General features: G+C 36.0%; 1 protein-coding gene across 15 annotated transcripts in view; it reads right to left on the bottom strand.

Annotated features, from left to right (window-relative positions):
• Baz2b (bromodomain adjacent to zinc finger domain 2B) overlaps positions 1-12,660 on the bottom strand; it is a 285,451-nt gene that overhangs the window by 29,988 nt on the left and 242,803 nt on the right. For 9 of the 15 annotated variants that reach the window (XM_038336361.1, XM_038336370.1, XM_038336376.1 and 6 more), the window contains 6 exons: positions 9,601-9,666; positions 7,953-8,018; positions 6,403-6,447; positions 6,137-6,169; positions 4,845-4,910; positions 1,800-1,940 (listed from right to left, as the gene is read on the bottom strand). In XM_038336361.1, the coding sequence (XP_038192289.1) occupies positions 1,800-1,940; positions 4,845-4,910; positions 6,137-6,169; positions 6,403-6,447; positions 7,953-8,018; positions 9,601-9,666 (417 nt within the window). The remainder of the gene's footprint in view (positions 1-1,799; positions 1,941-4,844; positions 4,911-6,136; positions 6,170-6,402; positions 6,448-7,952; positions 8,019-9,600; positions 9,667-12,660) is intronic. The other 6 variants (XM_038336366.2, XM_038336371.2, XM_038336372.2 and 3 more) reach the window with 2 other exon arrangements.

Here is a 12,660-nt window from a genome sequence, read left to right as displayed (position 1 = left end):
TGAGCATTACCGCAGCTCCCAAGGCAGTAATAAGTAAATGATTTTGAAATCAAGCAATCACCTGCAAATCTGGGTTGAGCTCAATATGAATTCAAATTTGACAGCAGAAAGAAGAACTGAAAATTTCTTATGTTGATAAAATAAGGTTATATAACAGCATGAACCACACCAAACCAATAACACGACCAAAACCAAGCAACAAACCAAGCAAATCAAAATAATAAGCATTTCAAAAGTACCGGACCACTATGTAATTATTCACTGAGCTCTTTACTGTTTAATGGTGGCTCAGAACTGCTATGAGTTTGTACCACGGACATTCTGGTTGGAAAGAGTGGGCCCATCAGCAGCTAACGGCTGCAGTAAATTATTGGGCCCACATAACCTGAACTCATGAGTCTGGTTACAATCCAACTCTAGGGCTGTAGGTCCCTGTGTTTAGTAAAGCATCAATATGAGCTTTAGTATTAAAATTAGAGAGAAATCTCTTTGCCACTTCTGTACGCACACATAGCAGCACTCTAATAATTAAGCTACATTAAGTTTATTATAGACATTAAAAATTCACTCAATAGGTAATCTAAATTAGGCATATTTTGCCCGTGTATGTAATTTAAATTTATATGAAAAAAGCAACTTATAAATATTATCTGAATCGGCCCTTTGCCCTGCACTTACTCAGGTAACTCACTGAAGAATTTCTTTTAATATTGTTTAAAAACACTGAATTATGAGTGATAGCCAATGCTCTACTTGAAAGCCAGTTAATTTTGCCTTCCTTTTTCCCATTCTGCTTAGGAAAAAATGAACGTCCAAACAAAAAACTGACAAGTTATGCACTGATTTTTATCTTAAAGCAGTTATGCTAAGTAAAACAAATAGAATGTTAATTTAATGCAAGCCCTACTAGGTATGAAATAACTGTGTTAATCACACTACTGGAGGGGATCATACAAACCAGGGTAATAATACCTAACAGGTGGGCATGGCAGAAGCATACATACGGCTTGTTATAGACCAGGCACGGTGACAGACTACAGGGTGGCCAGAGAAATTGTAAGCATTATTGATATTTTCTATAAGCACCATTTTCTTAGCTATTCAAACTTAAGCTTATTTCTCCACCAAAATTATAGCACACCATCTTGTTTCCAAGGTTACTCTGATATTTCCAAATAGCTGCTGTCATGTATACTAGCAACACTGCATTTGCCTGTGAGACTGGAAGAGAAATCCTGAGCTTCCGGTTCCATGGCAGGGCACACCTTGGATGTCAAGATGATAAGGAGCACGGCCTCTAACAGCAAACAAACTGTGTGATCAAGGGCTAGGTTCCTCTTTGTCTCAGGTTTTTCATCAACAAATTGAGACAAATAAATACCAGTGCCATGGGACTGTACTGAAGACTAGACCAAAACATGTCCTTCAAGGAATTTGTATGGGCGCTGAGCATGCAGTGGACACATTCAATAAAGTAGCTGACCAACGGGAGGAACTCAGATAAATCTAAGTGTCTAGGAGAGGAAAAGAGATGTCAAGCCTTTCTGTGCCTCAATTACTGGACAGAACAAGAGAGCCATGGAAACACATCTGCTTCTCTGCCTTGTCCTTGTGGTTTCTGGGGTCCATCTATAAGGACCGAAAGGTCTGTAGTGATGCAATGACCAGCAAAAGGACAGCTGACAATCCGGGCAGAGCTGACCACGCTTGGGAACTTGTGGTACTTCTGGAAAAGAAAACCGGTAAGGAAACTGGAGAAATGGAATTTGCAAGTGAAATGGCTCAGGCATCATAACCACCTTTTGGTCTGCTAAGCACATGTCTTCATTAGGCTTCTTTAGTTCCTTTGCCATCTCTAGTTCCAGTCTCCGCTGCTCTAGTTTGCGCTCCTTATTCAACCTTTTCTCATCGCGTTTCTCTTGTTTCAATCGCTCTTTCTCCTGAAAGAGAAAATCATGCACAAGAAATCTTAATCCTGACAACTATTTAAAAACACTCTAATGGATGTTCCCAAAGTGATCAAATTATTATTATTTCAATGAACAAAATCATCTCTAAGAAGCCTAGGAATAAGCTGAGAATTGCATAGAAACAAGGACTTTGTTTTTAAGTATTTTGACATTTGAATATTTTTACTATTTTATTCATTTTTTAATTTTACGTTCATATTTGTCTGTGTAAGGATGTCAGATCCTGTGGAATTGGGAGTTACAAAGAGTTGTGAGCTGTCGTGTGTGTGTGTGTGTGTGTGTGCGCGCTGGGAATTGAAACTGGACTCCCAAGCTGTGCACCTGTTCCTTAAAATAACTGCATCCTCAGAGGGTGAGGTGCCTGGTAGGCAGCTCACGAAAGCATTCACGATTTTTCTGAGTCCCAGCCACTACCATCCAGTTTTCCTTTCTAAATACTGTTATTATTTTTTACTCTTACCGTGTAATTCTAACGCATGCAGTGCAACATAACACCGGAAAAAACATCTGAGTCGGTAATCAAGCATATTCTTTAGGCAATTCCCTTATGCTCCCTTCTATGGACAAGGATAATTTGATGTCTCTAGTTTCTTTTTATCATTCTAGTTATGAGACTTCCATCACAAATTTCACTAAACTCTTGAGAAGCCACTTAAAATTTCACTTCAAGGTTGCAAATAAATGTAAACTCAGAGATTATCTTAAACAGAACTGGGGTGAAAATTTAGAATTGATTTATTCTAAGTAAGTTTATTTAGAAGATGCTAAAAAATGTTAACACAATTTCAGATGCTCTATAGTACAATACTAAAAAGGTAAATAAATTAATCATTTATTTACGTAAAGAAAAAACATAGAAAGGAGATTTCTAAACCAGAAATCCAATAGTAAATTGAGATTCCCTTTTAAAGTACGATCAGTGTACTGTACACAATGAACCATAAACACTGTCTGTGCCACTTCCTTAGACAGAAGGCCTTGCAACGTTATGTGAACACCATGGTTAAAGATGGATATCAAACAACAGAAAAAGTACAGAAACTCAAGAAAACTGAGTAACTCATTAATGAAAAAATGGTCAAAGCAGAAATTATGAAGGAAATTCAAAACCTTTTGAATTTAATGAAAATTAAAACACAACATATCCAAGCTATGGGATACAATGGTGTATCTCTAAGAGGGAAAAATGGAAAAATTTCATTTTAGTAGGTAACTTAATGAAATACTTAAAGAAAACAAACAAAAAAACCCCAAAAATAATAGCCAAAAAGAGTAAATAGCAAGAAATTGTCATACTTAGGAAAGAAGTCAATGAAACAGAAAAAACAATAATAAAAACAATACAAAGAATTGATCAAAGAATAGTTCTTTGAGCAAATCAACAAAGTTGACAAACCATTATCTAAATTAGTTCAAAGATAGGTGCAAGTTGATAAAATTTGAGATGAAAAGGGAGAAATTATAAGACACTGAAAAAATTCTGAAAATCATAAGAACATACTTTAAAAATCTGTATTTCACACAACTAGAAAGCCTAAAATAAATAGATGAATTTCTTGATATATTCAACCTATCAAAATTAAATCAAGATGAAATAAATAATGTAAATTTACCCAAGCGCCTCAGTAAAATAGAAACCGTAGTTAAAATTTTCCCAACAAATAAGAGCCCAGGACAAGAATTCTACCACAGCTTCAAAAAACTGAAGTCATTATGCCTCAAATTATTCCACGAAATAGAAACTGAAGGAACATATACTATACTTTTTATGAAGCTACTCATAATTGATACCAAAACCACATAAGGATGCTACAAAAAAGAGAAAATTACAGAAAAATATCCCTTATGAATATTTAAAAATTCTCAAGAAAATATTTGGAAACTGAATTCAGGAACATATCAAAAAGATTATTTACCATTATCAAATTGGCTTTATCCCAAAGATTCAGGGATAGTTCTATACCTACTACATAAACAAACTGAAAGACAAAATCCCACAGATCATCTCATTAGACTCAGAAAATGCCCTATAGCAGAAGAAAACACTAACTTAATCCATTAAGCACAGAGATGTTGAGCTGGTGCACAACCAGAAGCCTCACCCCTAGTAACCAGCATTCGTCAGCACAGTACAACTACCAAAGGAGTAAAATAATCAGTATCGCACAGCTACAAATACTGAGACAGCTACTTTCCTGCAGGATACACTGGTAATAGTGACATAAATATTATGGGAGTAACCAATCATTTTTTTTAAAAAAAAAATGGATTTAAGGCCCATTTCTTTGGCAGCTTCCTTTTGTCTTAATGGCATTTTGTTTATTTCAGCTATTTTTTGAGAGCAAGCGAATGAGCAGGTGACATTGTGAGTAAGCATTAAGTTGGGTGGGTAACAACAAACTGAGAAGAGTTTGGGAAAGGAAAAAAAAATGATCGAAATATATTCCATGAAAAGAATGTTTTTAAAAAAGAAAGAAATAGCAGAAAAGAATTACAAATTTGGTTAAGACTGGAGAGATGGTTCATCAGATGAGAGTAGTGGCTGCTCTCCCAGAGGACCTGGCTCAATCCTTAGAACACACACAGCATGTCTAATTTCATACACAGACCATGCTTAAGAAAAGTTCTGATGGCAAAAGTTGTGGATGGTGTGATCAGGATCTAAATGAAGGAGCCTGGACCCTTTACACATGCTACAAGGTTAGTTCTGTGGCATCCTGGTTACAGTAACAAGGAGCCACAGTTAGCTCCTCAAAGTCATCAACACAATAAAATCATGGCAAACCTGTACTCTGAAAAACTACAATAGCTACTGCTTCAGAAAAAGCAATCTTTACATCGTAAGCTAACAGTCCCCTAGGAACGCACACTTACTTCTGCTTTCTTACGCGCTTCCATAGCTTTCATGAGCATCATATGCTGCCGCCTTCGCTCCCGTTCCTGCAAGGCCAGATAAAATTAGGAGAGCAACTCAACCACAGTTAACTGTTGGGTCTTCAAATGGAAAAACAACAACAACAACAACAAAAACAACAACAACAACAAAAACTCAATATAGCATGTTTAGCATTTATAGACAAGTCATGGTAAATACTAAATATAAGACAAGAATGGCCATTCTGTGCATGTTTTAGTTCAGGTTTAGAAAGCAAATACAAGAGCAATCAACAGCAAAAAGGTGAAGCAATGAGCATGGAGACAGTGTAAACAGAGCATACAAGGTTTACTTATGGTCAGCTGTGATGCTCCTTCAAAAGCTGCCAGAACAAAAAGCATAATGGTTGGCTGGAACAGGTCAGTTACCTTACATCTGCTATTAGAAAAACCACAAAATACTAGAGCCAATTTTACAAGGTTACATTGTTCTTAAAATTTAAGATCAGGCAAAAATTAATCCATAATCACTTTCACATTGTGGTTTTAGAATTGATTAAGTTAATTTCAAGTACAAAATTATTTTAAAATCCAATAGTACACCAATAAATTAGGAAAAAAATTTTAAAGTGTTTATACCAATTAAAAGTTAAACTCTTCATGGTTCATACACATATACCAATGAAATGTGATATTCCTATTTACTGATGTCTGATGCTTGATGCACCATTTAAAGGCATAAAGCTATACCATGGGCAAATAATAGCAATCTAAAATGCCCACAATAGAGGTAAGGTAAGCACTACCTTAATTTGGTAACTAATTTTAATCTAAGAATTGCATATCATCGTTATTTAATCAATATTTTGGCTTTGATATATTTGGTCCCCTCAAAGGGGTATTTCCAAATTTTGACTATAAAACCAGAATACATTTCATATTCTCTCATCAAGCAAATTCAAAATTCCCATTGTTCGTAATGGCAGTTTTGCATCTACAAGGATGGGAGAACATGGGTCATAACTGTATCTAAATGTATAATGAGTCAATTTTCCTGTGACATCAGTAATGTACATTTTTAGAGAGGAGTTTTATGCAGTTCAATGAAAACTCTTTGAGACGTATCACACTTCTTATAGACAGACAAGCAGATGTATGCAATGCACTGTGCTGTAAAGCCATGCAGCAGTATGTAATATGACAGCAGCCAGTGCTACACTTTATGCATTGCTATGACAACCATATCACAACCAAATCACAATGCGGTGTTAGATGTACAAAAATAAACATACCCATACCATATCTAGTCTATGCCTCTCCAACTCCTGGTAGAAAGAGTTGGCACAACATTATGAAACAGAAATCACAGAGTCATAAAACCAATTTTAACCCCCCAAAGACACCAATACCAAAGCAAGGCATTAAACTGTAAGACAAAGGGAAAACCGCAGCAAGAATTAATGAGAAGTTTTAAAGAAAGTATTTGAAGTTTCCCACCCCCCAAATAGTTAAGCAAATGACAAAGTACTTTCCACAGCTGCGCTTTGTGCATACAGACCTGGTGCTTCAGGAGGACAGCCTGCTGTCTTCTCAGTTCTTTTTCCTTAAAAATAAGAAACTTTTGATATACGGTTTTTAGGACAGATTTAGAGCACATTAAATCATAAAAATTTCATTTCAGATAAATTTCCAGCCTTCTAAGAGCTTTGACTACAGAAAATGTTCACTATTCCATCTTTCTTACATTGATACGGCTCTAACTAATGGCTAGCTAACACAAATTGCATGGCACAATCAGTAGCAAGGATATTTGCCTAGTAATCATTTCACTTAAAATTTAATAAATAACTAAAAAGCATACTTCAATGGCAAATTCACTAAACTGACTGAATAGATTGTCAAACATAGATTGAAAAACTGTATATGTATATATATATATATATTTTAACAATTACTCAATAATTTATGATTCAACTCTTTAAACTAGCTTATTAAAGCCCTTCTCACTCTAAACATAAGGTCCCAAATATACTCTGTGTATGCCTGGGTGTATGTGTGTCCACTCCAAGGGACACAATGCAAAACAATTATGTAAGTCTGTTACCTACTGATTATTGTTGAACAATGTAAAATCTCAGTGAAATGAATATTGAGGCTAAATAAATATAAAGGAGAATAGAAGAATTAAGACTACTCTTTATTCTAGAGAACAAAGTACGGGAGTATATGCTGAAAAGACTGCAAACCAGACTGAGGTAGAGCTTAGAAGCAGAGCTTTGCTTAGCGGCATAAATTTGAGTTCATCCCAAGCACAACTCTATGGTGCCCCAAACAGAAATGAGCAAATAGCAAAGCGTTGCTGCGGCTCTGTAGGGTGGAGCTGTGCTGGCAACTGAAGCAAGCAGGTTCATTCAGCTGTGCCATTCACAATTCAGAGGAAGGGAAGAGCTAGGCAGGGAGGGAAGAGAATGAATAGAGCCTCTCTCTATGCTTCATGCCAGGGAATTATAATCAAAACTGCTCCACAATTTTGGGACAGAATATAAGGGACTGATCTTATTACTATGCAATGACAGCTAACAGTGCTTCTCTGCGTTTATTTACTTGTTTGTTTATAGACAGGGTCTTGCTTGGTCACTGGACTTGCCATCCACATCTCCTAAGTCCGCTTCCTGATGCAGGCATAACAGGTACGCATCACCACACCTAGATTATGCATTTTGTTTCTAATAACTAAAACACTTACTGGACACTAACAAAGAGAGAGTATGAGGGGGCAGTCAGGTTTGCGGCATGGGTTGAAGCATAAACATAAAGGACACATAAACTAGTTTGGGTGATCATTCTTATCAAGCAAACTTAAATCCAGATGCCATGCAATAATCTGTATTTCTAACTTGATGTCTTCCATTGATAAATATCAAAACAGCACATACCTACATTAAGAAATAAAAAACATACAACAATATACATACAAATAAAAGCACACATTTACACACATATTTTTCAATAGTAGCTTTAAGAAAAACTATTTTTTCATGATTGGTATTACACAAATGAAGTTTTTATTTTTGAAAATAAAAACTCTTGATTCTCGGCTAAACTAACCTTTGTTCGTTTCTCGGCCTCCAATAATTTGGCATTTGCCGCTTCTTCCTTCTTTTTCTTTTTAGCCTGTGCATGCGAAACAGGTCTCAAGTCATGCAACAGCACCGCTAAGACTCGCAGCTACATGCCTCACAAGGTACACAGCGATCATGTAACACATATGCAGACAGTTACAAACATCCCCGCTTCAGTGTTTCCAAAGGAAGATCAGTGCTAAAACACATCTGTAAGCACCCTTAACAATCACGAGACAACATCTTTTTTTCTATAAACAAATAAACATCTGAAATAACATTATTTTATCTTAAGAAAAACAACTATCATGTTTTGCATTTTTGAAAATTTTAAAAGAAAATTTACTCACTGAAAAAAATTCAGAAAGAATTAATATTGATGGATAAAAAGAACCCCAAGCACATCTACTTTTGGAACTTCCTTTTCTCCTTGATATTTTAGATAAGGAAATCCATTATGTGGCTGTAAATATTAAATGAACTTTAGAAAATCGGATTTTCACTACCTCTGTGTTCAGCGTTTGTTGTTGAAGAGGACAGAGCCTGCACACTCTGCCAGCCTCACACTACACCAGCTGAAGTCACTCACTGTCTGCGAGTTTCTATCTGCTAGTTATTGTTCGTTTGTTTCCAAAAAGAAGTGTTCTGAATTCGGGAGTTTTAGGTTACTTTTAGAGTGAAGGAATGTCTAGGAGAAAGCACTAGAACACAAAAATGCCCAAGCCTCTGCAGACTTCAGGGCATACAGTGTTCTACAAAGCAGCCGTTCATCAACAGCTGAGGGGATAAAGAACTGCAGTTATCAAAAGTTTATTTTCCCTGGATGGTGGTGGCGCATGACTTTAATCCCATCAATTTAGGAGGCAGAGGCAGGTGGATCTCTATGAGTTTGAGGTCTACAGAGCTGGTTCTAGCACAGTCAGGGCTACACAGAGAAACCCTCTCTCAAACAACCAAATACCAAAACAAAAAAGTTTATTCTCACTATATTTTTAGAAAACAATTTCAAGACATATACCATTTTTGATACAGGACATGAAACATATTTGCCTTTGTCTTGATGAGGCAACTGTTTCTAGCATAGGTTATTGTCTCACAATGTGACAGTGACATTCAGATAAAAAGTTTCAAACTCTTCCAAGACTTGCTTGAGTCCTGGATGTGCTAAGCCCGCCTTTTCAGTATTTCTTCCTGCTGATTTCTAGCTACTAAGTTTGATGCTAACACATCCTGCACACCTAATTCTAGTCCTCTTGCAGAGGGGAGGCTAGGAACCCTGCTAGTGATAGTATTTTCTATCATGGAAGTTTCTAAATGGAAAAAAAAATGTCTAACTAGATGCCCTAGGGGCTTTCTTGAGGATAAACCCCACGAAGTCCATGACAAGTATACTGGCTTCTTAAGTCTTCCCTCTTTTGTTGGTTGCTGTTTGTTTTATTTCACTTTCTGGCATTTAGTGCTAGGATGGATGAGCTCGCTAACAAGGGTCAAAGAAGGCCTCCATCTACACATTTCTGAATAGACTTTCCAGTGGATGCATTCATCTGAATGAAGGCAGTAACAACTGAGCATCGGAAGCGACCCTGCACTTTGTGAGAGTTGTTATCTTAGTTATGTTAAATTAAGAATTCTACCTCAAGAATCTGCTGAGCTCGGAGTTCTTTTTCCATTCTGATTTGCTGGATTCTCTTAATTTTTTCCTGTGGGAAATATTATGAAAATTTGAGAAAATAAGTATTTAGGTAAAAAGGTTTAATTGGAGTCAAATAGTTTAAGACATGAATACTAAATTATCAAACGTTATCCATGTTGGATCCGAAATTCAGCTACCTGTTGTAAGGAGATTCATAGAAGTTTAGACATTTTCTCATAATGGTAAGCTATAAATGTTAAACAAACATACAAAGAAATTGCAAAGCTGATTAATGTTATATATCCAGACAGTATTTTCAACTAACTGCAAGAATAAAACAAAACAGAAATATATAAAGGGATGAATAGATTTCTACCACTTACTGAATGAACTAGAACAAAGAGCATTATTTCTATAAAATTATTAAATGCATGCCTTTGTCAACTTGTCATAAATTTGAAGAATGCTTTAAAATCACAGCTATATAGTCATTACATAACTTTAAGGTCTTTATTAAAAATAATCTCTGATCCTAAAATTTATTTCACATGTTGACAACATGATGTAAACAATGCTTTCAACCACAAGAATAAACCCACAAGATTTTAGAATGAATTAATTTGATTTTATGATCCAGGAAATTACTTAAATCAGATAACTGCCATGTATAATATTTTAATTTGGTTATATTTTATAATTTAGCAATCATAAACGCTTTGATAAGAATTTACATTTTGATTTTTAAAATTACCTTTATATGCTACAATCACAGTCAGAACTTTCATTTTAAATGTTTTTTCGGAAAGTTTCCAACTGGCCTGGATAGGAATGAATACCTAACAACAGCAACGACAAACCCTGACATTTCTGACTTAGATTTGTTCTAAATTCCTACAGCAAACACATTTCATCTATATCAAACACTGCTGTGCTTCTCTTTCAGTTTCCAGATATGTCTGACTATGCTTTCCTGTGAATTTTCCATCATTCTGTGTTATTATTGAATCTCTACAGGTGTATAACACAATCATGGTATTTGAGAAATCAGCGATCTAATTCAGAAGACTTATCACATTTTATGACTTTGCTGCTGGTGTTTCTTTCCTGACACTGAATATTAGCTGCAGCTTACCAAAAATAAAAGACCCAAGTATATATTTTTATGTTATTTCTAGGAAACAGACTGAAGAAACAAGTTTTGAATTATTTACTTATATTAGAAGTTCCGTGACAGGCTCCAAAGTTACAGAGAAGCCCTGTCTCAAAAAAAAAAAAAAAAAAAAAAAAAAAAAAGAAGACTTTTAAAGGGGTATGACCTTAACTCAGCAAAAGCATTACATCTTTCTCTCATGTGAGGATATAGGGATTCTTAGACCAAAAGTCATCTGGGGTTAAATATATTCAGTTTAAGCTTTACCTTAACAGCCAAATATCTATCTATCTATCTATCTATCTATCTATCTATCTATCTATCTATCTATCTATCTATCACAGATATCTATCACTAGCATGAAGACTAATATCATTTATAAGATTTATAAATTTCCTATCATATTATGTACCCATTTATTAAGAGGATACCGAGTTCTAACACAGCAAATATTTGCTATAATGCTAACTCTTAGAACAGACTAATATCATTTATAAGATTTATAAATTTCCTATCATATTATGTACCCATTTATTAAGAGGATACCAAGTTCTAACACAGCAAATATTTGCTATAATGCTAACTCTTAGAACTCAAGAGTTCCACTTGACTCAGATGACAGTGTCTGTGCTCACCCTACTTCATCATGATGCTTCCAGAATCTTGCAAAATTGCTTTAAGGGATTCTTGTTGTATACGGGGACACATAGCTCCCACAGTGGTCAAGGTCTTATGAAGCATCCGGGAAGTCCTGACAGGGATGGGGTGGGGTTGGGAGCGTGCAGGTGTGGGCTTCTGAAAATGGCCCCGTCAGTGCAGTGATGACCTCACAGTAGTTGTGGCTACCTCTATTGTGCCCACACAAGACAGCACAGGTCAGCAAGCAGCTGTGAATCAGGGAAGGGACCCTTGCTACTGGACTGCTGGCTGCTGTGGATTCTGGGAAAGATGCAGTCATTGTTGTCCACTATGTAACCACTAAGGAATCCACCAGGTTCTAATAGATAGTTCCGAACCCACAGTCACACAGATGATCCTAGTTAAACTCAAGGAACTCAAAACAAAATCAAAAACACAATAAAAACAAGATATGAATGAGGGAAAATGACTTACAGGGAAGACGGGGTAATAGGGGCAGGAGGAAAATTAGAAAGAGTGGGGTAATTTTAGTTACGATGCATGTATGAAATTGACAAAGAAAAATTTCAATACATATTACACATTAAAAAAAAAACATCATGAGCTTAGAAGGTGGTGGCATGTACCTTTAATCCCGGCACTCGGGAAGCAGAGACAGGCGGGTCTCTGAGTTCAATGCCAGCCTGCTCTACAGAGCTAGCGCCAGGACAGGATACAAAGTTACAGAGAAACCTTGTCTCGAAAACACCAAAACTAACTAACTAAATAAATAAACTGCCACATTTTCTTACTAAACTTGAATGTTCAAGCAATACCCTCTATCAACTGATACATGAATTTTAACACTGAAAACAGTCTCAGGGTACCAACTTGAATTCAATGTCTACAAAAATATTAAGATACTTACAAATATTACACATAAAATGCCATACATAAAATTTTTCTTCTTAAAAACTTTAAGAAAAAGGACATGATTTACAAGTGAAGGAGTTCTTTTAGGTTTTCCTCTAGGGCCTGTGATCTTTCCATTAACGAATTCAAGGCTAGGTTTATAGTACTAGACTTGAGCTGCCCCTTGGCGAATGGGCACAAGTCCAATCAAACAGATATTAGTTCCACTACTGTACCCCTGGGCACCCCTTGTCATTCTGCCCATTCCTCACTTTGATATGCTATGTAACTGGCTTCAAAAGATTCATGTTTAATAAACCCATAAGTGCAGCTCACATCCTCATAAGTAAGTTTCTGTTTGTCTCAGATGGGGACTGTCAG

The sequence above is a fragment of the Arvicola amphibius genome, chromosome 7, assembly GCF_903992535.2.
Source record: "Arvicola amphibius chromosome 7, mArvAmp1.2, whole genome shotgun sequence".
Taxonomy (NCBI): Eukaryota; Metazoa; Chordata; class Mammalia; order Rodentia; family Cricetidae; genus Arvicola; species Arvicola amphibius.
This window is presented reverse-complemented; position numbering and strand designations above follow the sequence as displayed.